General features: G+C 42.0%; 1 protein-coding gene and 1 long non-coding RNA gene across 5 annotated transcripts; both read left to right on the forward strand.

The window, feature by feature from the left end:
• Positions 1 to 2,530: 2,530 nt before the first annotated feature.
• Positions 2,531 to 4,016, forward strand: LOC110539171 (uncharacterized). The gene is made up of 4 exons (XR_016485277.1): positions 2,531 to 3,132; positions 3,205 to 3,269; positions 3,455 to 3,617; positions 3,810 to 4,016. It is a non-coding gene; the product is annotated as an uncharacterized LOC110539171 (long non-coding RNA).
• Positions 4,017 to 6,290: 2,274 nt separating this feature from the next.
• Positions 6,291 to 24,830, forward strand: LOC110538418 (DNA (cytosine-5)-methyltransferase 1.S). Of its 4 annotated transcripts, XM_021625235.3 has the most exons (35): positions 6,691 to 6,944; positions 7,675 to 7,717; positions 8,605 to 8,712; positions 8,863 to 9,109; positions 9,363 to 9,438; positions 9,526 to 9,616; positions 9,704 to 9,744; positions 9,832 to 9,886; positions 9,966 to 10,049; positions 10,242 to 10,351; positions 10,458 to 10,576; positions 10,724 to 10,816; positions 10,949 to 11,100; positions 11,299 to 11,486; positions 11,859 to 11,873; positions 12,149 to 12,332; positions 15,787 to 15,884; positions 16,253 to 16,406; positions 16,569 to 16,684; positions 16,773 to 16,974; positions 17,142 to 17,278; positions 17,872 to 18,051; positions 20,528 to 20,752; positions 20,949 to 21,141; positions 21,275 to 21,365; positions 21,511 to 21,645; positions 21,799 to 22,081; positions 22,194 to 22,335; positions 22,488 to 22,654; positions 22,753 to 22,930; positions 23,333 to 23,528; positions 23,763 to 23,926; positions 24,111 to 24,227; positions 24,327 to 24,435; positions 24,569 to 24,830. In XM_021625235.3, the coding sequence occupies exons 1-35, from the start codon at positions 6,898 to 6,900 to the stop codon at positions 24,619 to 24,621; spliced, it is 4,593 nt and encodes a 1,530-aa protein (XP_021480910.3). In that variant the 5' UTR covers positions 6,691 to 6,897; the 3' UTR covers positions 24,622 to 24,830. The 4 variants fall into 4 exon arrangements, 2 of the variants coding, with proteins under 2 accessions (XP_021480911.3, XP_021480910.3); XM_021625236.3 differs by lacking the exon at positions 11,859 to 11,873 and having other exon boundaries at positions 6,291 to 6,944; XR_016485279.1 differs by lacking the exon at positions 11,859 to 11,873 and having other exon boundaries at positions 17,502 to 18,051.
• Positions 24,831 to 24,954: the final 124 nt, after the last annotated feature.

Consider the following 24,954-nt stretch of genomic DNA (forward strand, 5'->3'; position numbering starts at 1 on the left):
TCGCTCTGACACCTTGAAGTAGTTGTTCCCCTTGCAGACAAGGGCTGAGGCTTTTATGGAGCGATGGGTTACAGTGTTTTGTGGGTGTCAGTTGTTGATGTGTGCAGAGGGTCCCTGGTTCGAGCCTTGGAAGGGGCGAGAGGAACGGAAGCTATACTGTTACACCCTCAGCCTCAAGAAATTCACATCAACCGTAATGAACTTGTGCCACCTTGTGGTGAAACAGACTTCAATTTTACATTTCACTTTCATTCACAGCACTAATTTCTATCATAATATGTTGAGTATGATGTGTGTGAGTTTTTAATATAATTATTTTATTTTTTATTCATGGATACTTTGTATTTCTACACATTCATTATTAACTTTTGTTTTCGGTTGCATAATGTAAATAATACAGATCTATATCTATCTATTCGTTCCATTTGTCCAACCCAAAATAAATATGAAGAGATGCTGGCTTATGTTATGTGCTCAATGGTTCTGGGATGATTTTAATTACATTTTACTGCACACACTTGCAATTATGAAGGTTTGTTTTTCGACAATAGACACAAATGTTGCTATTGTGTTCTGGTCGTTCCATGAGTCCCTTTTGCATCCCTTTGATATTTTAAGTAGAAATTGTGCACCAATTTTACATTTTAAAAGTATGTTATATTAAACGAATTACCCATTAATATAGAACACGTTTTTATATCAATAAAGACCCACTTAACCCACTTAAACCCAAAGGTTTTCACCATCGTTGTTAAGCCCGTTACAATGCTTTGACATAGTATTTCATATGATTAGTTATTAATTTTAAGGTAAAAAATAAATAAACATGACCCTCATTCTAAGGTCAACCATGTTATATGAACTGAACTCTCGTTTTAATATGGTGAAACTATTCCTATTTAAATACTATTTCAAAAGAAACATTGATCATTCAGAAAGTATTCAGACCCCTTAACTTAAAAAAAAAAAAAATGTTATGCTACATCCGTATTCTAAAATGTATTGAATTGTTTTTCCCCCCTCATCAATCTACACACAATACCCCATTATGACAAAGCAAAAACAGGTCAAGATTGTTTTGCAAATACAAAACTGAAATATCACATTTACATAAGTATTCAGACCCTTAACTCAGTACTTTGTTGAAGCACCTTTGACAGTGATTACAGCCTTGACTCTTCTTGGCACACCAGTATTTGGGGAATTTCTCCCATTCTTCTCTACAGATCCTCTCAAGCGCTGTCAGGTTGGTTGAGGAGCGTCGCTGCACAGCTATTTTCAGGTCTCTTCAGAGATGTTCGATCAGGTTCAAGTCCAGGCTCTGGCAGGGTCACTCAAGGACATTCAGAGACTTGTCCTGAAGCCACTCCTGCGTTGTCTTGGCTGTGTGCTTCGGGTCGTTGTCCTGTTGGAAGGTTATCCTTCCGTCCTGAGCGCTATGGAGCAGGTTTTCATCAAGGATCTGTCTGTACATTGCTTTGTTCATCTTTCCCTCGACCCTGACTAGTCTACCAGTCCCTACTGCTGAAAAACATCTCTACAGCATAATGCTGCCACCACCATGCTTCACCGTAGAGAGGGTGCCAGGTTTCCTCCAAACGTGACGCTTGGCATTCAGGCCCAAAAGTTCAATCTTGGTTTCATCAGACCAGAGGATCTGGTTTCTCATGGTCTGAGTCTTCAGGAAAACTCCGAGCAGGATATCATGTTCCTTTTACTGAGGAGTGACTTCCATCTGGCAACTGTACCACAAAGCCCTGATTGGAGGAGTGCTGCAGAGATGGTTGTCCTTCTGGAAGTGTCTCCCATCGCCACTCTAGAGCTCTGAATACTTTCCGAATGCTGTCAGAGCTGTCAGAGCAGCTCACAGATTACTGCACCTGTACATAGCCCACCTATAATTTAGCCCAAACAACTACCTCTTTCCCTACTGTATTTAATTTATTTATTTATTTTGCTCCTTTGCACCCCATTATTTTTATTTCTACTTTGCACATTCTTCCATTGCAAATCTACCATTCCAGTGTTTTACTTGCTATGTTGTATTTACTTTGCCACCATGGCCTTTTTTTGCCTTTACCTCCCTTGTCTCACCTCATTTGCTCACATCGTATATAGACTTGTTTATACTGTATTATTGACTGTATGTTTGTTGTACTCCATGTGTAACTCTGTGTCGTTGTATGTGTCGAACTGCTTTGCTTTATCTTGGCCAGGTCGCAATTGTAAATGAGAACTTGTTCTCAACTTGCCTACCTGGTTAAATAAAGGTGAAATAAATAAATAAATAAAAAATGCACTCTATTCAACTTCTCAGATGCATTCAGATTCAGTTTTCTAAATTCAGAGACATCTTCCTGGGCAGTCATTTATCAATGTTGAGTGTGAACAGAAATGTTCGTAAAGCATGCGTGTGATCATTTCTAAGCAAAGTGTGGGATTTATCAATTTGTACTTATACTTGAGAATGTGCGTAAATTTAAGCACAACTCTGACCATGTGTACGCACAGCACCTTGTGGTAGAAAAGTCAATCTGGCACAAGCTGCATTACGCAGGGAGCTGTTTTCAATGAGCGTGCAGATTTTTTTGCTGAGAGCGACGCTTGGCTTATTAGTAGATTAAGTTTTCCAAAGCCTATTTTATTGTATCTCTGCAACCAACTCTCTCCAGTATTAGAAAGTGAGACGTAACGCACCAATGCAATCCCAGTGCACACCCAAGTCCTCTCCACCCTGGACGTTTTGGCCACTGGAACATTCCAACGGGAGACTGCGGATTGGTCTGGCATTTCACAACCAACCATGAGCCGAATATTGCCTGCAGTCCTTCATGGCATTATTTCATTGACCCCACAATACATTGTTTCCGTACACTGCTGTGCAACAGGCCAGAGTGAAAAGGGAACAATTGACTGCACCTACATCGCAATAAAAGCACCATCAGTGAACAAAATCAACTTCGTCAACAGAAAAGGTTTCCATTCTGTCAATGTGCAGATCATATGTGACTCACATTTGGCTTTGTTGACTGTAGTGGCCAGGTGGGACACATGATTCAGTCATTGCGCAAAACAACAGTTCAGTTGGCCTTAACCTCCAGACGGGAGCTGTTGAGTATGGATGGCTTATTGGTAAGTGACTAGTGTTTTATTTGCCATGTTCGACCTCTAATGGGAAACTGAATGTTGTGTTCATAACTGCAGGAGACCGGGGCTACCCATTAAAAACCATGGCTGATGACTCCCCTCACAAACCAACAAGATGCAAGGTACAACCAAGGCCACGCACGCACAAGAACAGTGGCGCGCACCATAGGCCTGTTGAAAGGGCGTTGGCTGTGCTTGTCTGGGACAGGAGGCATACTGCAATATCAGCCTAGCAAGGCTTGCCTTTGAAATGACATCTTCAAATGTCATTGCGTGAATGTAATACAATGTGCAAATTCCTTTTTAGGTTTGCTACATTGTCAAGGCTTGCAGTGTGCGCCACAACATTACATTCAAAAATGGCATTCCACTGAACGATCCACCCAGATTCGATGAGCCCATGGAGTGTTTCCCACCACCCATAGCTCTGGAACTGAAGACAAGAGTCAATATCATACAACGGTTTAAAGGTATCTGTTCTTCCAAATATTGTAATCAAATCGACAAGGAAAACACGTTTACATTGCGTCAGAATTTGTCTCACATGCTTAACACAATCAACAAGTTATTTCAATGATTGGTTTCTCTCTCAGGCCGTTGCATACATCCTCCAGCTGCTGTTGGAGTACAATAATTGATGTGTTGATCTCTTGTTGTTTCAGTACTGCGTCAGTCAAAACATGCAGCACAGCTGAAGTGCTCGCCAAAGCAGACACACTTCTTGTAGGCCTGGGGATGGCTGAGGGGGTCAGGCAAATCTCCCACATCTGTGAAGATTTCATGTTTTGTTATATATTTGTCAAGAAAAAATATTTAGATGTGGTCCATGTTTGAATATGGTTGCGAAAATAAAGTTTGGCTTACCATCAGTTGGTGTCTGCTATTCCTTCAGGGTCCTGGAGAGGGTCCTCAGTATCACCATCAAATGATGCCAGACACTGAGGTCTCTCCAATTATGCTGCCAATGCGCTGGTCCATTGTAGACAGTGAAGAGTCACTCTGTACTCCTCCTGTTGCACTTCTATCCCTTTTGTGGATCTTTTTTTGTTTTGTTTTTTGCATACGTTTTCCAATCAAACCATGTATTTAATTTAATTAACTGTTCTGCACTCAGAGGCAGAATTTACCACAGCTCTAACCTGCTCCCAAGCAATATTTGTTCTCTTATTTGTCAAGCCATTGCTGAGGGCTCCAAAAAGTATGTCTTGTTTTGCTTCCACTTCAGTGATCAAAAGTTATATTTCTATTTCAGCGAAAAAGTGTATTTTCTTTGATTTCTCCACGTTGGCGGACAGAAATGGGTGACATTTCTTGCAGCGTTAAAGGGAAGGTTTATGACCATAATTGGTCATTTAGGGCGGTTCTTTATGTAAATTAGACTTCACGTGCACTAGCAGTGTTTTAGAACGTGTCTGATTTATCAAGGCAAAATGCATATACGTGTGTGTAAATCAAGCGTACGAGCAATTGATAAATACAAACTTTGTTGTACTTGCGAACATTCTACATTTTCTTCGTACAGTTAATTTAGAAGCTTTTCTACGCAACATTGATAAATGAGGGCCCTGGCACTTTAAGCGGTACTTGATAAGCAAGCAGGGTGCAGTCCTTTACATGAACTTCCTGAATGTATCCAAATAGAGTACCACAATATGAGTCACAATACCCATAAAAACCTAGCGGTCAAACACCGTTCATTTTTTTTTTTTAGAAACACTTAAAATAAAGGCTGTGTTTCGTGTAGACTGCCATTTTGATAACCGAAAAAAAGAATTTGTTCTTACTGACTTGCCTAGTAAAATGAAACTGCTCATGTGGCTATTATAAAGAACTACAAATGCCATGATGATCTGGACGAGACTGCCTAATTGAAGCAGTCTCTATCTAGATCATCTCTAGATTAACTACCATGTAGTAATGAATAAATTGGCTAAATATATTTTAAGTGGACAATTCTGTGAACTGTCCTGTGCAAGTTTTAAATGGATATAATACCTGTTAACAAAGGTGTCAGAGATGATGTGCAGGAGCTTGCAGGGATTTCTAGTCTTGCATGATCTCTACTTTTATGCTAATTCGTTTTTTGAATCTGAGAGTAAATAGACAAATATATTTATGTCACCTTCTCCGAGAGAGATTTAAATGGCTTATCAAAACGTCACGCCAGGGTAAGCCTACACAAAACGTCACGCCAGGGTAAGCCTACACAAAACACAGCTCCTATTTTAAGTGTTTCTAAAATCCCCTATGAAAAAAATGAATGGTGGAAAAACAACTGGAACTGTTTCCCTGTTTGACCGCTAGGTTTTATGGGTATTTTTACACTTTCAATGTGAGTCTCTATAGGCTTTAGCTAAGTGTGTTAACACAGTCTTTAAATCTGTTATCCTCTACCTTTCCTGGCTGGCAAAGTAGCAGTGCTTGACTTAGGCAGGAGCTCACCAGAGCTGAGTACCAGCATTTCAAATGTTCTACTGCTTGAGCTCCTGTTACTTTTATAAAATATTAGCTCAAAAGTATTGTGGAGCTTCTGAACCTAAATATAAACAGTACCGACACCCAAATTGAGTACCGGCACCTATTTCAGACCAAGTCAAGCACTGTAAAGCATCAGGATGTTGGTCTCTGGTTTTCAATCTGAATTTATAGAACTGAATTTGAAATCTGAATGCATTTGAGAAGTTGAATATATTAACTTATATTAACTTGAAATTATAGTTTGTAAACTTGGTACACAGACAGTGAATGCAATATCTACAACATTGAAACTGAATATATAAATATTGAATTTTAACATTAAATTATATTTTATTTGAAAACTGAATGCAATATTCATTCAATTCAGTTTCAAATAATTAAATACAAGTTAAATTTCTGAATTAAATTTGTGCGTTACAATTAATTTTATTTCAAAATAAAAAATTATGGAATTCAAATACAATTTCTGTTGCCACTGAAATTACCCATAAATAAACCACACCCCCGCCACCCCCACGTGTGCGTATGCCAAGTTGCCCCATGTCCATCAGATGCATATGATGCATATGCGTTTTGGAAATATTGAACGCAAGGTGCACAGAACGCACAACCACCTAGTGCGTCATCCCTAACGTAGCGTTTCGTACTGCTCCTTTGACAATGAAGGACAACCGCCGGAACGCAGAGTTTGCGGCATCTCGTGGACATGAGGCTTTAGTTGTACAACAGGTCACCATAACAAATACATTTATAAAGCCAGCGATGTTTATCTCTGATAAATAAAAAATAAAAAAACATCAACCATTATCACTAGGAATCCGATTGCATTTCCCTCGAAAAATCATGTACATTGTGGTGAACGTAGTTTCGTAGTAGGCAAATCAATGGGGGTATCAACAATTTACAATATTCCATAGAGGTGAAAAGATACTATGAAACAAACAGCCAATGCAATGGATGTATTATTTAATTTAACTATCAATGTAAAAGTTGTTCAAAACCTTAATCGATACATTTATTAATGAAATGTGATCCCATATTCTCCATGCGTTTCACCTATACATCAACGTAATGGTAAAGCCCAAAATGCCCGGGTTTCCGCGCGAAAAGAGGGCCCGCGCGCCTGAACTGTATATAGCCTACAACAGATGCTACACGCATTGTTGTTTAGAGAGCTCTGATTTTTAGTACATTGTTTTAACGATTCTTTGTTGTTGTTTTTTTTAAATCTAAACGAATTTTATATTTTAGTCTATCACGCTCACACTAGAAATGCCAGCCAATACCTCCTTGTCTCTGCCGGTGGATGTCAGGAAAAGGTAACGTTACAAGCTAGCTAGCGCAAATGTAATGTAAATGTAATGTTGCAGTGCTGTCATGTTCGGCTAGCTAGCTTGCAGCACACTGCATTCAGTTCACCCTTTGTCCTGTCAAATAAGCACACATGCATGGCATGGGGTATTCTAATTCTCACCGCATCACACGATCCACCATTCCATGCACAATACTGCGAATTAATGTTGCCATGCTGAAGCTGCTCAGCTAGCTGGATAGCTAGCTAGCATCTTCCACACAGTTTACTACCTATGCCATGTCTAGCTATTTAACTGTACCAAAGATGCGTTGTGCTTTGGAATAGATTTGGCGCCAAATAATACATTTTGGCTCATGTCAGCTGTTGCCTCTCACTTCAGTATTGGATACATGCATGTTTTTATTTCCTAGTTGGCTAACTAATGTTAACGTTCGCGTTATCGCTCTAATTTGTGAAATGGTAGCAACTCAAAACGGCTAGCTATCTACTTTGTCTGTTTACAGCATAACATTACTCTAGTTGGCTTATTTTATTCGATGCTTGGTACAGTAGCTAGGATAGGAATTCAGGTTCACAATCAAGTGTCCAGCTAATTAGCTAGATATCGTTAGCATTTAGCGTTAGCGACCTGCCAACCAGTTGTGCCATGTTTATGTTGGCTTTGACTATGTTCATGTTTAGGTCATTGTAGCAAGTGGGTAACACTATTTAAAAAAATATATATATTTAAACAGGCTGGAGGTGTTGGAAAAAGATGAAGATGGGATCTCAGATGAGGTGAGTGACCTGAACTACCAAGTTGGACATTTGGTTTCGGTTGCTAAAGACTTATTTACGTTTTCTATGTCATTTCATCGTTGACTAATGCCCAGAAAGCCGATCATGACTATCCCTTTGTAGTTGTATTCGTCGTATGTACAAGATACACATGGTATACATCGTCCAACGAAATGGTTACTTGCAGGTCACTTGGCAATATGAAATAATACAAGAGAAAGTAAATGGCTCAAACTAGAATAAACATTGTGCATTCTTGTATTATACTTATGCTAAAATCTATAGTCTAATATTTACACCTGTTTTGGGAATTGCAGGGCAAGTGTTTACATTGTGCATTATTTTGTGTGTGGCATGCAATCGTGTGGATTTGTATTTATTTTTTCACCTTTTATTTAACCAGGTAGGCTAGTTGAGAACAAGTTCACTTTTGCAATTGCGACCTGGCCAAGATAAAGCAAAGCAGTTTGACACATACCACAACAGTTTACACATGGAATAAACAAACATACAGTCAATAATACAGTAGAAAGTCTCTATACAGTATGTTGAAATGAGGTAGGATAAGGGAGGTAAAGGCAATAAATAGGCCATGGTGATGAAGTAATTACAATATAGCAATTAAACACTGGAATGGTAGATATATATATTTATCACACACAACTGTGCAAGTAGAGAGACTGGGGTGCAAGATAAATGTGAGGAGAGCTGCATAGTGTTCAACATTCTGCTACAAGCTGTCTCCGAGCCTGTTGGTATCAGACCTCATGCTCCAATAGTCTTCCTCACAGTAAGCAAGTGAACTGCTTGTGGCTAAGCACTTAAAAATAACTTAGATGGGTAGCACCTTCCAAAGCAGGTCTTAAACGAGTTTATTTAACTCATAGGACCTTGTCAAAGAAAAGGTGGAGTTGCTGCAGGACTTCCTGCATGCGGATGCCCAGGACCAGCTCAGCAGCCTGAAAGCCAAGATGAAGAGTTCAGAGATCTCAATGGTGAGTTGTGGCTGCATCCTGTCACTCAAACAAATCCACTCACTCTGGCCCATCACTCACTCCACAGAAATAGTATATTTGGGTTTGTCCAAAATGGCACTTTATTTCCTATATAGTGAAGTGCTTTTAACCAGAGCATGTTCCCCTCAGGATGGCTACCTCTCTAAGGTGAAGGCCCTATTGGGACGTGAGCTGTGTGTGGAGAATGGCTCACATGGGGATGTTGTGGAGCAGAACTGCAAGAATGGCAAAACAAATGGCTCTGCAGCAAATGGTGACTCTCACAAGGAAGAGGATGATGGAATCATGGACACCAAAGAGGCTGATGCCATGAAGTCTCCTTCTGCCCCCAAAGGCAAGGGAGGACGGAAGATCAAGTCAGACTCTGAGCCCAAGAGTGAGTAGGAGTGGCTGGGAACATCAATTTGAAATCTATACAGTATCCCTTACTTGTCTGTGATGTCTCTTGCTCTGAAAGTTTGGTTCTGATGTCCATCTAATTGTTTGACCAAGCAACTTGTAAAACACCGAACACATTTTTAGAGAACTGTACATTTTGGGAAATGACCAAGTGTTGAGACACATGGATGCATGTGCAATTGATTCCAAATCCTTAAATAATAAAACATTGTTTCTTTGCTTATGTCCAGAATCTCCTGGTTCCAGGGTCACAAGAAACTCTGTCTCCGGGAAACAACCGACCATCTTATCAATGTTCTCCAAAGTGTGAGTAGGAACTCATCTGTTTTCCTTAACCTTTCAAGGTCTTATGCATTCTGCTCATGAGTAAACTTTCCTCTTGCTCCCTTGCAGTCAGAAGTGCAAGTCTGATGAGGTGAATGGAGAGGTTACAAATGGAAAAGTGGAAGAGCAGGAGAAAATAGAGCGGGACATGGAGGAAGAGGTGATCTTATTGTTTTGCACCTGCCACTCAACTTGTGATTTACTCTTATTAATCAATGCTCCTCCTAATCAGTCCTTTCTGTTGTAGACACCGGAAGAGAAGCGTTTTAAAGTGGAGCCAGACAATAAGTAAGACCTTCCACCTTCTAACCCCCTCCCTTCAATTGGCCACACCCTTCCTCCAATTTGCATTGACTGTCACATCTCTCTTCTCAGGCCAGTTGCAGAAGACGCCACTAGTGAGAAAATGAAGCAAGTGGCTGCAGCTAAGGTGAGGCCTATTCCTGCACTCACGCAGTTATAATTTTGGTGCAGAGTTGCTGTGTCACTGATGCTCATCTCCTTTTCAGACTCCACCCCCTAAATGTCCAGACTGCAGGCAGTATCTGGATGACTCGGACCTCAAGTTATTTCAGGGAGATCCTGATAATGCGGTGAGAAACTTGTGTGTGACTACAGAAAATATGATACGGTGCCATTTTAACGTATCATTGGGGCCAACTGGATAATTGTTGAATGATGACTTGCACTAAATAGGCTTTTATAGAGTAAAACAATATGGAGTTATTCTGGTAGAACAATCAATGAAACCATTACTTTTCTTGCTTATGTTTGTATATTTACAGCTGGATGAGCCAGAAATGTTAACAGACGAGCGCCTTTCTCTGTTTGACTCAAACGAAGACGGCTTTGAGAACTACGAAGAACTACCCCAGCACAAGATTACCAACTTCTGGTGAGTGGTCCCTTCATGCTGTCCCTTTGCAAATGTATACCGCATCAGCCTTTTAGTGCATGTTTTTGCTGTCACCTTGGTAAAAGTGAACTGTTCTTTGTTGCAGTGTTTATGACAAGCGTGGCCACCTGTGTCCATTTGACTCTGGGCTCATTGAGAAGAATGTTGAGCTGTACTTCAGCTGTGCTGTCAAGCCCATCTATGATGACAACCCCTGCATGGATGGTATGGCCCTGACCTTTTTCACACTAACTGTTTATATACTTGTTTTCCTCCAACCATTCTAAATCAACTATCTTTACTAAACCATTTTATGTGAGGTATACTTGAGTGGTGTACATCTGGCTAACTACTGTACTGCTATTCTTCTAGGTGGGGTTCCTGCCAAAAAGCTTGGTCCCATCAATGCCTGGTGGATCACTGGTTTTGATGGAGGAGAGAAGGCCTTAATTGGGTTCACTACAGGTAATCTAATCAAGAGCTTCCTTTAGGTTAAAGTGGATTGAACGTTAAAACATTAGCCTAATGCCTATACTCATGGGGTGTGTGTGTGTATATAGTGACTGATCTCTAACCCATGACGTCTTCTCTCTCCAGCCTTTGCTGACTACATCCTGATGGATCCTAGGGAAGAGTACGCCCCCATCTTCGCCGTGATGCAGGAGAAGATCTACATGAGCAAGATGGTGGTGGAGTTCCTGCAGAAGAACCCTGACGTCAGCTATGAGGACCTCCTCAACAAGATTGAGGTGAAATACTAATGTTTGGTGTAGACACTTGACCTGGGTCATGTTCATTAGTGCAAAATGTTTCAAATGGCTGCAACTAAAGTTTAATGGATAAATGCAGGTTGTTTTTTGTTTAATGAACATGGCCCAAATCTTCACACATGGCAACATCAATTTTAGCACTGACTTGACTCGCCAGCTCTCCTCTTTGCCCCTAAGACCACAGTGCCTCCTGCTGGGCTGAACTTCAACCGCTTCACAGAGGACACACTGCTGCGCCACGCCCAGTTTGTGGTGGAGCAGGTGGAGAGCTACGACGAGGCCGGGGACTCTGACGAGCAGCCCATCATCGTTACCCCCTGCATGAGGGACCTGATCAAGCTGGCTGGGGTCACCCTGGGAAAGAGGTAATGATAGGACCTGGTATTGTCCGATGTTGCAACAGACTTGCCATTATAAGCACAACCCCCCCCTGTCCTTCCCCTTTAGTGCTGTCTGCTTCTCACTAGGCTCTGTGGCTGGAAGAGAATCATAACTCTTAGTATGAAGTTAAAATGGCAGACTTGTCTGTCAGTAGCTGGATTGAAGATGCAATTCAGTCTTAATTTGGCTGTGGTTCATTTTATGTTGAAACTGTAAAGCTAAAGGTCCAGCCACCAGAGCTGTGTATGTTCACATGCTGATTTGTGTTGTGGAACAATAAGGAATGTTTGTCTCCCTGCTGTCTGTTCCCTCTGATCCCTGGTGTTTAACAATCCTCTTGACATTCCCTAATGCAGCATGCTGTTGTACTGGTAGGTATTCTACAGCCCTTCGGTCTGAATATATCCTTGGCTTGTTTGGTGTGCATTGCAACAAATGTTGTCATAGAGCAATTTGGTGAACTGTATAGCTCATCCCAATTTGTGCTGTTTGTCATTTTAAGAAATCTGCTGCATGCCTACTAAAAGCATGGCTGCTTTGGCTATTGAGAGCTTGAACACAGCATTACTACATTTGTACTAATATTTGTTATAATAATTGATTGCATTGGGTCATCACCCAACCACCTGCTTCTTTGCCTTCATAGGAGAGCTGCTAGAAGACAGGCCATCCGCCATCCCACCAAGATTGAGAAGGACAGCAAAGGAGGGCCCACTAGAGCGACTACCACCAAGCTGGTCTACAAGATCTTTGACACTTTCTTCTCTGACCAGATTGATCAGAATGAGAAGGATGGCGGAATCAAACGCCAGCGCTGTGGTGTCTGTGAGGTAACTTACTAAGTGCCAATCTGAATAAGGTTGAGCCAAGGCTGGGAGGAGCCTTATTTAATTGCACTTTGAATAAGTGCAAACCTTCTGCCACTCGAACTAGCTAAACCCTTATGCAACTAATTGGAACAGTCTTCTGTTCATAATTGAAGTATGTAAGCACTTTAGAATTAATTTAACTAGGCAAGTCAGTTAACAAATTATTATTTACAATGACTGACTACGAAAAGGCCGTCTGGGGATGGGGGCCTGGGATTAAAAATATAAAAATATAGGACACTACATAAAGAGACTTAAAAACCTCTTAAAGCTCCCCTGAATTATTTCAACATTTTGATAAAAATCGCGCAACATTTCAACGTCCTGCTACTCATGCCAGGAATATAGTATATGCATATGATTAGTATGTGTGGATAGAAAACACTCTGAAGTTTCTAAAACTGGTTAAATAATGTCTGACTATAACAGAATGTGAACAGCAAGCGAAATCCCAAGAAAAACCTGGTCACAAAAACCACAGAAAAGTATTAATCCGCCAGTCTCTGAATTGTTTATTGCAAGCAAAAATATATAACTGAGCTTGCAGTTCCTACAACTTCCACACGATGTCGCCAATACTGCCATTTTCGTTGACAAAAATCCTTTGTGTAATGAGAAGTAGTTCCTTCCTTTCGTCCAGTACACAGGAAGAGACTTTTGGAAGAGAAAGGACAACGTTTTAGCTGCTATTGAATACAGATCGCCCAGTGATCAATTTGATCGATTATTAACGTTTACAAATACCTAAAGTTGGGTTACAAAAGTAGTTTTGAAGTGTTTTGTCAAAGAATAATACGCAACTTATATAATTTTAAATGACATTGCGTTTTGGAAAGCAGTTTTTTCCTGGATCAGACGGGCTTCATAAATGGACATTTTGGGCATACGTGGATGGATTTAATTGGGAAAAAGACCCAATTGTGATGCTTATGGAACATATAGGAGTGCCAACAAAATCTCATCAAAGGTAATGAATCTTTTATATTTTATTTCTGCGTTTTGTGTAGCGCCGGCTACGCTAATTATTTTGTTTACGTCCCCTTCAGGTATTTTGGGGTGTTGCATGCTATCAGATAATAGCTTCTCATGCTTTTGCCTAAAAGCATATTAGAAAATCTGACATGTTGGCTAGATTCACAACGAGTGTGGCTTTAATTCAGTACCCTGCATGTGTGTTTTAATGAAAGTTTGAGTTTTATCGAATACTATTAGCATTTGGCATTGCGCACTTCCATTTCCTGTTGCCTAGGTGGGATGCTGGCGTCTCACATGGCTCTAAGAGGAGACTTAACCTTTCTAGTGGAGGCGTTCTGCTAGCGGAACCCCTTGACAACATTCCAATAAAGGCAGTGCACGAAATTCAAAAATATTTTTTTGAAATATGTAACTTTCACACATTATTAACAAGTCCAATACAGCAAATGAAAAACATCTTGTTAATCTACCCATCGTGTCCGATTTAAAAAATAAAAAAAATAAAATGCTTTCCAGCGACAGCACAACATGATTGTTAGGTCATAGCCAAGTCTAAAAAAAAAAAAAACACAGCCATTTTTTCAGCCAAAGATAGGAGTCATAAAAAGCAAAAATATAGATAAAATAATCACTAACCTTTGATCTTCATCAGAATGCACTCCCAGGTATCCCTGTTCTACAAATGTTTTTTTTGTTCGATAAAGTCCATAATTTGTCTAAACACCTCCCTTTTTGTTCGCATTTAGTTCACAAATCCAAATTCACGACGCGCAGGCCAAAGTCAAATTCCATTACAGTTCGTAGAAACATGTCAAACGATGTATAGAATCAATCTTTAAAATGTTAACATCTTCAATGTTTCAACCGGAGAATTAGTTTGTCTTTAGAAAGGAAAAGGAAAGCAGCTACCTCTCACGGACACGCGCCTGACTGGGCTCATGGCATTCTGCCAGACCTCTTACTCAATCAGCTCTTATTCTCTCCTCGTTCACAGTAGAAGCCTGAAACAAGGTTCTAAAGACTGTTGGCATATGACCCCATAGACACTGTATATTGGATAGGCAAAGACTTGAAAAATGACAAACCTCAGATTTCCCACTTCCTGGTTGGATTTTATTTTTTTTCTCATGTTTTTGCCTGCCATATGAGTTGTGTTATACTCAGACATCATTCAAACAGTTTTAGAAACTTCAGAGTATTTTCTATCCAAATATACTAAATAATATGCACATCTTAACTTCTGGGCCTGAGTAGCATGCAGTTACTCTGGGCACCTTATTCATCCAAGCTACTCAATACTGCCCCCAGCCCCGTCCCACCTGGCCAACATCTGGTGAAATTGCAGAGCGCAAAATTCTAACTACAGAATTATAAATATTTAACTTTCATAAAATCACAAGGGTAATAAGGCTTCAGTCAATAATCCACCCAGTTTCCCTCCAAAATGCATACAAAATGAATCCCAAACATTACTAAAACTTTTCCAAACAAGTCAAATGTTTATAATCAAACTTTAGGTACCCTAATACGTAAATAAAGAATCATATTTAAGACAGAATCGTTATTGTCATTACCGGAGAAAAATACCAAAGACCGCGGTCTCTTCCACGCGCTTGGAAACACTACAGCCAAAATGGGAGCCACCTAGAAAAACCGCAATTTCTGGCTCATTCTTCCAAAAACCAACATGAAACTTTTTAAAGACTGACATCTAGTGGAAGCCCTAGGAACTGCAATCGGAGGATTTTTCCTTGTAATAAGTGAGAGCCATTGTAAACAGTAGGCAGAATTTTTTTTTGGGGGGGGGGGTTGTCCTCAGAGTTTTGCCTGCCATATCAGTTCTGTTATACACATACATTATTTTAACAGTTTTAGTAACTTTAGAGTTTTCTATCCAAATCTACCAATTATATGTATATCCTAGCTTCTGGGCCTGAGTAAGTAACAGGCACTTTAATTTGGGCACTCTTTCATCCGGATGTGGAAATACTTCCCCCTACCCAAGAGAGGTTAAGACAACACAGCATGGCAGCAACACATGGTACAAAATTATTGGGAACAGGTGTTGTATATGGAGGACGAGGGCTGCTGTCTGTCTCAGATATGGGGGAGTGAGGCCTAGGAAGGTTTTACAAGTAAGCATTCTTGTGACGGGTATACAGAGATGACCAGTATAGAGTGCAGTGATGTGTCCTATAAGGAACATTGGTGGCAAATCTGATGGTGGAATGGTAAAGAACATCTAGCCGCTTGAGCACCCTTACCTGCCGCTCTCTAAATTACATCTCCGTATTCTAGCATGGGTAGGATGGTCGTTTGGCAGCTGGGGTGAAAGAGGAGCGACTGATGGAGGAAACCAAGTCTAGATGTTACTTTAGGCTGCAGCTTTGGTATGAAATGCCCTAGTTTAAAACACATGTTCTCATTCTTCTGTCTTCAGGTTTGCCTAGTTCCAGACTGTGGCAAGTGTTCAGCCTGCAAGGACATGATCAAGTTTGGGGGTAGTGGTCGCAGCAAGCAGGCTTGCCAGAAGAGGAGGTAAGTTAGCTGGTCTTTAGTGCCCCTCTTCCCCCTTAGCTGTCTAGATAAATTGTGCCTGCCATGGCTGTAACTGAACACTCATACCATTTTTGTTCCAGAACACTTCCTTCCCATGAGCTCATTCTGGAAAAACGCTAAACAGTTCTGAGACTCTTAAAACTAACTCGACTCGATTGTTTTATTTTTAACTGCCACTAAGTGTGAACTGGGCAATGGGGTGGAACTGGGAATGGGGCTATGCTAGCCAGCTAATGAACATCTTCAGAGCCCTTTATTTCAAATTGGGGGCTTATGTTGTAGGTATGGTGGCTTGAACTAATTGATAAGGGAGCAAATCACATTAGCCAATGTAATTTCCCCACCAGATGCCCCAACCTGGCAGTAAAGGAGGCGGAGGATGATGAGAACATAGAGGAGGAAGAGTTGTTGCCTGTAAAGGCCCCTTCAAAGAAGGTGTCCAAGGCCAAGACTAAGAAGCAGAGCAATGGCAAGCTGACCTGGGTTGGAGACTCTATCAAAGTATGTACTCCTTAGTGTTGATGTTCTTAACCTCAAACTGATCAAAATATCCCTTAGTACACCAGACTTTTAATATAAAAAATGTGTATGTAATTTCACTGACTTGCTGCAATGCAAACAGCTATTGGGATAAAGGTTATTTCCTCTCCCTCCTGTGTTCAGACTGAGGGGAAGAAGCATTACTACATGAAGGTGTGTATGGACAACGATGTGCTGGAGGTGGGAGACTGTGTTTCTGTCAGCTCTGATGACCCATCAATCCTGCTCTACCTGGCCAGGTAGGTCCTATAACAGTTTAACAATCTTGACTTAGCCTTTTCTATTGGTTTCTGTCTGGGTCAGGTGTTGACTGTCTTGGGTCTCCAGGATCACATCCCTGTGGGAGGATAACAATGGGAAGTGGTTTCATGCCCACTGGTTCTGCCGCGGTACAGATACTGTACTGGGGGAGTCCTCTGACCCTCTGGAGCTGTTCCTGGTCGAGGACTGTGAAGACATGCAGCTGAGCTACGTAGAGGGCAAGGTCAACGTCATGTACAAGGCCCCTTCAGACAACTGGTTTATGGAGGTAAGAATTCATTGGCTTTATCGCTCTTTAAGCGGAGTCGCTAGCCTGGTCCCAGATCTGTGTGCACGGTCTTTCCAACTCCTACAGTCATTGCCATGCCAATTGTCTATACAGTTACTACTCAATGCACCTCATCACTGATGTATTTTGTACCACTGTGTTTCCAGGGTGGCATGGTAGAGGACATCAAGGTGATTGACGATGACAATGGGAAGAATTTCTTCTACCAGCTGTGGTATGAAGGAGACTGTGCCCGCTTTGAGACCCCGCCCACCTTCACACCCCAAGAGGACTGCAAGTTCAAGTGAGTCATAATTGACATTTGACAGCCCTATCAGTGCTATAAGTACTTACATTTGGAGCTCTGAAAATCTAGTACTGGAATACCTTGAAAAGCAAACATTTCCTCAGTGTGGTTCTTGAAAAGTCATTTTGAAATGTGTTGTAACCAAGGTTTTTTAATCTCCTGCTCCAACGATTTCATTTCTGATCAGTTTGTGATGTAGACTTTCATTTCTTTCCTACAGTTTCAATTGACTGGTGTTGCGGTAAAACCATGTACGGTTATTATGACATCAAATGTTGTCTTGAACTTGGCTTGCCATACAAAGGGACATTTTGGCTGTTTTTTGTTTGAGAAACATGATACAATACCCTACATCTCAAATGGAACAATGTTGAATTCCAATGCATAGTGCCTTTGGAAAGGCTTGTCAAGTGGTAATACTGTTTTTCTTCTATACTGCAATTCAATACAAATTGAGGTCTTCAAATTACAATTCAGTGCTTGAAAGTTGTTGAATTTGACTTAGCAATGTCTATGAACCTTAAGTGTTTGACATTTTGATAGGAGGATTAGTAAGTTGGTCTTGGGTTACCGTGTCCCCTGTATTTCAGCTTCTGTGCCAGCTGTAGTAGGGCTGAGGAGAGGGAAGAGAAGGAGACTCCTCGGGTGTTTGAACCCATAAAGGACGAGGACCACGACTCCAAGGCCTTATATGCTCTGGCCTGCCTGAAGCGAGAGCAGTTCAGGGTGGGAGACAGCTGCTACCTACCGCCCGACGCATACAACTTCAGGTGAGTGGAACATCCAGGAATACTGACACTTATACTTGGCATTGTTGAATACTTGTTTCTGATTGGTAAGCTAGGTTTGGTTTGCTAAACTAGCAAGTCTAGTTGCCTTGGTGACCAAAACAATGTACCGGTAGTGATCTTGTGAACTTGCTATCTACTTCAGTGGATGTTAAACATTTCTAGTGGCAAATGTGTTCAATTATAGCCTTGGTATAAAAGGCATCAACTCTGGACTCTAAGCATTCTCTGGACAATGCAACTCCATGGCATTTTAGTTCAGCTCTGCCAACACATTGTGGATCACCTTCCACGTTCATGATTTTCATAGGATGCAAAGCCCCTCGTTGATTCTCTTGCATCAGTGGTATTCAAAGTTGGTGTCGTAGGGTAATTGCAGTGGGGTCGCAACAACACAAATTAAGAGTACAGGTTATTGTATGGGACAGTAGACAAATGTTTTTGAGAAAGATCTGTTAAAACCTCTGGGATATGTGAGACGCTAGCGTCCCACCTGGCCAAAAGCCAGTGACAATACAGAACACCAAATTCAAATAAATTACTATAAAAATCTAACTTTCATGAAATCGCACATGTAAGATACCAAATTAAAGCTACACCTGTTGTGAATCCAGCCAACATGTCAGATTTCAAAAGGGCTTTTCGGCGAAAGCAAACGCTGCTATTATCTGAGGATAGCACCTCCGTAAACAAAGAAGCATATTTCAACCCTGCAGGTGCGACACAACGCAGAAATAAAAATATAATTCATGCCTTACCTTTGACGAGCTTCTTTTGTCGGCACTCCAATATGTCCCATTTAACTCTTGGAACTACCCTTCCCGGATCTGGGAGAATTGTCATCAACTACACTAATTAGCATAGCGCAACGGTCAAAAAATATTAGCCTTTTGTTAATCACCCTGTCATCTCAGATTTTGAAATGATGCTTTACAGCCAAAGCAAGACAAGCGTTTGTAAGTTTATCGATAGCATAGCATTGTCCAGCTAGCAGCAGGAAGCTTGGTCACAAATCAGAAAAGCAATCAAATGAACCGTTAACCTTTGATCTTCAGATGTTTTCACTGATGAGACAGACAGCAAACGTTCCTTTTTTCCATAAAGATTATTTTTATACCCAAAATACCTCAGTTTGTTTGTCACGTTGTGTTGAGAAATCCACCGGAAATAGAGGTCACGACAACGCCGAAAAATATTCCAAATAATATCGACAAACATGGCAAATGTTTTTTATAATCAATCCTCAAGGTGTTTTTCCAAATATCTATTCGATAATATATCAACTGGGACAATTGGCTTTTCAGTAGGAGCAAGAGAAAATGACTACCTCAGTCTTTTACGCAAAAATCACTGAGCCCTCAGCTGGCCATTTACGCAATGTAGTCGTTTACGCTCATTCTTCAACATAAAGGTGTGAAACTACGTCAAAATGCTGTAGACACCTTAGGGAATACGTAGAAAAAGGAATCTGGTTGATATCCCTTTCAATGGCCAATAGGGGTGCATAGGAACACAACGGTTTCAAAATAAGAGGCACTTCCTGATTGGATTTTCCTCAGGGTTTCGCCTGCAATATCAGTTCTGTTATACTCAGACAATATTTTGACAGTTTTGGAAACTTGTGTTTTCTATCCTAAGCTGTCAATTATATGCATATTCTAGCATTTGGTCCTGAGAAATAGGCGGTTTACTTTGGGAATGTTATTTTTCCAAAAATAAAAATAGTGCCCCCAAGTTTCAGGAGTTAACGTAAATAATCAATAAAATTGAAGACTGGATTATCTGTGTGCAATACAGGAGGAAAATAAACTGTAGCTAGCTTTCTGGTCACCCGCCTCTATCTAACAATACACTTGAAGTGACCCTCGTTCTGAACAGGGCTACTTCATTACACAAAGGAATAACCTCAACCAATTTCTGAAGACTGATATCCAGTGGAAGCGTTAGGAACTGCAAGAAGGTCCCTTAGAAATCTGGATTCCCAAAGAAAACCCATTGAAAAGAGTGACCTCATAAAAAAAGATCTGCTAAATAAGTTCTGTTATACTCAGACATGATTCAAACAGTTTTAGAAACTTCAGTGTTTTCTATCCAAATCTACTAATAATAATAATATGCATATCTTCTGGGGATGAGTAACAGGCAGTTGAATTTGGGCTTGCATTTCATCCAGACGTGAAAATACTGCCCCCCTGTCACCAAGAAGTTAAGGGATAAATCTAATGAATTGAAGATCATTTGATGTAAATCTAATTGTATTGATTTGGGAGGGGTGGGTCCCAAGAGATTCTGGTGCAAAAATGGGGTCCCTGCTGAAAGTTTCAGCACCACTTTCTTACATAGGCATGGTCTCCATTGGGGACAACTAGGCAAATCCTAGTGTTGGCAAATTCAACATCAGCTTTTAATTTTTTTTATAATCTCCCCTTACATTAACATTATTTTCTTGTGTGCTCAGTGTGAAGGCAGCCAGTCCAGTGAAGCGTCCTCACAGGAAGGAGGACGTGGATGAGGAGTTGTACCCAGAGTACTACAGGAAGCATTCAGACTACATCAAGGGCTCCAACCTGGATGCCCCTGAGCCCTTCAGAGTGGGACGCATCAAGGAGATCTTCTGCCACAGACGCAGCAACGGGAAGGCTGACGTGTCTGAAGTCAAACTGCGCTTGTACAAGTTCTACAGGTGAGCGCCCAAGTCAAATGTTATGGTAGAACTGCAAAAAAGGACCCCTTGGATCCATGTCAAATTTAGTGACTTTTGTACAATGAGAATTTTGGCCTAAAATGAATCTCTTCACTGTAAGGGATGTGAACTGGTGCCAGTACGTGCATGTCTGTATTTTGGTTTTACTGTACTCTTAATGTTCACCCTCTGTCAGGCCTGAGAACACTCACAAGGGGGCGAAGGCAGGTTACCACACAGACATCAACCAGCTGTACTGGAGTGACGAGGAAGTGACAGTCAACATGTCAGAGGTGTTGGGCCGGTGTCGTGTGGAGTACGGAGAGGACCTGAATGAGACCGTTCAGGACTTCTCCTCAGGTGGACCTGACCGATTCTACTTCCTTGAGGTGAGGCTGGACTAGATGAGAAGCAATTGAGCAACTTTAACTTCACATATTATTCTTGCATGCTAAGTAGCTGAAATGCTTGTTCAATGAAGTTTGCTCAAGATGGTAATATCGGTCTCCTTCTAACTCAAAGGCTTATAATGCCAAGTCCAAGAGCTTTGAGGACCCACCCAACCATGCCCGCTCTGCTGTGAACAAGGGCAAGGGCAAAGGGAAGGGCAAAGGTAACTACTCTCTTCTGTGGGACTTATTGCCAGTCACATAGTTCTCTCCTTTTGAAATGTCCTCTTGCCTATTAGAGGTTTAGGCTTGTCGTGAGGCTTCTCTGACTACTGTTGTAACTGTGGCTCCAAACCCCCTGCCCTCCAGGTAAAGGCAAAGGGAAGTCGTCTTCTGCTCAGGAGCCTCCAGACCAGGAGCCTCAGGACCCCAAGGTACCCAAGCTGCGTACCCTGGACGTGTTCTCTGGCTGCGGTGGGCTCTCTGAAGGCTTCCACCAAGCTGGTTAGTTTCTTTACTTCAACAGCTTGGGAAATGTCTAAGTTGTGGGTGACCGAGGGAACTTATTTTAATATACAGGGAGAATTTCTTACAAGAGTGAAGTTAAGTGTTTGTCAGGCCACATAGTGACTGCAATTTGTTGCTCCTACCTGTCAGGTATCGCTGAGACTCTGTGGGCCATCGAGATGTGGGACCCAGCAGCCCAGGCCTTCAGACTGAACAACCCGGGCACCACAGTGTTTACAGAGGACTGCAATGTGCTGCTAAAGCTGGTGATGTCTGGAGAGAAGACCAACTCCCTGGGCCAGCGGCTGCCCCAGAAGGGAGATGTGGAGATGCTGTGTGGAGGCCCTCCCTGTCAAGGCTTCAGCGGCATGAACCGCTTCAACTCCAGAACCTACTCCAAATTCAAAAACTCTCTGGTGGTGTCTTATCTCAGGTCAGTTAAACATATGTAGGAGTATATTATTGATCTGGCAAGTACAGAAGCTCCAGTCTAAGTGGTTGCTGTGTAGTTGTATACTTTTCCCCTAACGTGTATTCTCCTATAGTTACTGCGACTACTACAGACCCAAGTTCTTCCTGCTTGAGAACGTGAGGAACTTTGTCTCCTTCAAAAGCTCCATGGTCCTGAAACTGACTCTGCGCTGTCTTGTCCGCATGGGCTATCAGTGCACATTCGGAGTCCTTCAGGTGAGTTATTAGTCAACTTAAGCTGGCATGTTTCTTTCTGATTTATTAATCCAGTAGTCTGCAGTATTATGCAATTTTAGTTATGGTGCTACATGTTGTGAAAGTCATCCATGGGATATGCTTAAGCCTGACCTCTGCTGTCCACTTCCCAGGCTGGGCAGTATGGTGTGGCTCAGACGCGGCGCAGGGCCATCATCCTGGCGGCCGCGCCTGGGGAGAAGCTTCCTCGCTACCCAGAGCCCCTGCATGTGTTCGCTCCCCGGGCATGCTCTCTCAACGTGGTGGTGGACGATAAGAAATATTTCAGCAACGTCACACGGTAACCAGCCACCAGTCAATGTAAACGCGTGTTGTATAGCTTGTGATGTGAAGGATGAGGGTTGTGTCTAGTTTCTGATTTGTTCCTTCCTGTTTCAGAGGTAATGGCGGTGTGTACAGGACCATCACAGTCAGGGACACCATGTCAGACCTGCCAGAGATCCGCAACGGAGCGTCTGCTCTGGAGATTTCCTACAACGGAGAGCCCCAGTCCTGGTTCCAGAGGCAGATCAGAGGCACGCAGTACCAGCCCATCCTCAAAGACCACATCTGCAAGGTACAGCTGCTGCCTCATAGTTACAGTCACCTGGTGGCTCAGCAGTAACTTGTTAGAACAGCCAAAGGTGTGGCTCGGTCTTCTCTTGGATAATTTAGTCAGCTATTAGACTTCAGTGCAGCTTAGTGAAAAGCTGTTTTGGTTTTTACAGAAGCAGAGAGCACCACACTTGGAGAGCAAATTTGTAGTGCCTCTAATGCTTGCGGTGTTGGTTAAATTCATGGCGTGTGGTGACTGTCTACATGAGTGTATCAAAACAGGAATGGATCATCTCGGAAGTAGAACTAGGAGTAAAAATCGTTGCTTCTCAATGGAATTATGCAATGCCCCATATATGCACTGAACTGTCACAAGGATGGATGGCTTTCCCTGAAACAAACTAAGTCCCTCTTTTGTTCCCAGGACTTGAGTGCCCTTGTAGCTGCCCGTATGAGGCACATCCCCCTGGCGCCTGGCTCTGACTGGAGGGACCTGCCCAACATCGAGGTCCGGCTGAGAGATGGGACCTCATCCAAGAAGCTCCGCTACACCCACCCTGACAAGAAGAATGGTCGCAGCAGCTCTGGAGCACTGAGGGGTGTTTGTACTTGTTCAGGAGGTACTACATTTCATGGATATTTAGGGCCATACAAATGTTATGAAATGCTTAATGGATTTAAAAATACATATATATATATATATATATATATAATACAATAGCAACCTTATCAGTTTAACCTTTTGGCTAAAACAGACTTTCAGGTCAGATGGCCAATGTAATTTGGATGGCAAATCCAAGGGGTTGTTGTAATGCTGTCTGTAGCTATGTTCTTATTGCCATCCTGTCCTCTAGGGGTGCCCTGTGACCCTGCTGACAGGCAGTTCAACACACTGATCCCCTGGTGTTTGCCCCACACGGGGAACCGCCACAACCATTGGGCTGGCCTCTACGGCAGGCTGGAGTGGGACGGCTTCTTCAGCACCACAGTTACCAACCCTGAGCCCATGGGCAAGCAGGTAAAATCTAATACTGTACCAGTTCTATTGGAATTGATGAATGGCTAGGACCATTTCACCTCAGGACACAGCCATGTAATAATGTGGTTGTAAATACTAGTCTATAGAAGTGTATTGGGGTCCCTTTCCTGCAGAGCTGTAATGTTGGCTGCTTTGGGTACTAAAATGTCCCGTCATGTGTCAGGGTCGTGTCCTGCATCCAGAGCAGCACCGAGTGGTCAGTGTGAGGGAGTGTGCGCGCTCTCAGGGCTTCCCTGATACCTACCGCTTCTTCGGAAACGTTCTGGACAAACACAGACAGGTACTGGACTTGGTCTCTCTGTTCTCCATCTGGAATTCAATCCCCTCCTAGAAAATGCCTTTGAGTGACAGTCTCCCCCCCCCCCAAAAAAAAAATCAGGTTGGCAACGCTGTTCCTCCACCACTCTCCAGAGCCATTGGACTAGAGATCAAGAAGTGTGTCCTAGAGCGGATCAAGGAGCATGACGATACAAAAGCGAATGAGAAAGGTTAGGTCTGCTCAAAGTGCATTATATTCTGTATTAGCTACCGCTGCTCATTTGGGCGAATTACTGATAGTGGCTTTAATGTGGATGGGAAGCATGTCATCAGTATCCATACGATGTCATTTTCTTCCCTCAGAGAATGGGAAGCAGGAAGAGAACCTCAAGCAGGAGAAGATGGTGTCGGAGTAGTGCCCAGCCCTATTCCACAATCCCCTTTCCACTGAGTCATCAAATTCCCTGGAGCCCACCATATTTTTTTAAATGAGCAGGCCAGTCTGCAGTACCATTCCATGTTTATGATTTTCTAAATGTGATTTTAACTGTATTTGCAAATATCTGCTTGGAACGTGAATCGTATGTAGTTTTTATATGTTGTAATAAAGCTCTTATTAAATGGTGTCTTCTTGGCCTTCAGTACAGCAGCAAAAAATCAGTGCATACAGTAACGTTTATGTTGAATCGATCAAACAGGTTCGCATGTAGAATGGTCAAAGGTTGTCCCAATACACCCCTTGGCAGTCT

Source organism: Oncorhynchus mykiss, chromosome 12, assembly GCF_057628025.1.
Source record: "Oncorhynchus mykiss isolate SJ-2025 chromosome 12, ASM5762802v1, whole genome shotgun sequence".
Lineage (NCBI taxonomy): Eukaryota > Metazoa > Chordata > Actinopteri > Salmoniformes > Salmonidae > Oncorhynchus > Oncorhynchus mykiss.

Bases quoted from the DNA above. Each gene is read 5' to 3' on its own strand.
- LOC110538418 (XM_021625235.3), top strand. From the start codon at position 6,898: ATGCCAGCCAATACCTCCTTGTCTCTGCCGGTGGATGTCAGGAAAAG. The intron at 6,945-7,674 runs GTAACGTTACAA...ATATTTAAACAG, and splicing joins CCGGTGGATGTCAGGAAAAG to GCTGGAGGTGTTGGAAAAAG. The intron at 24,436-24,568 runs GTTAGGTCTGCT...TTCTTCCCTCAG, and splicing joins TACAAAAGCGAATGAGAAAG to AGAATGGGAAGCAGGAAGAG.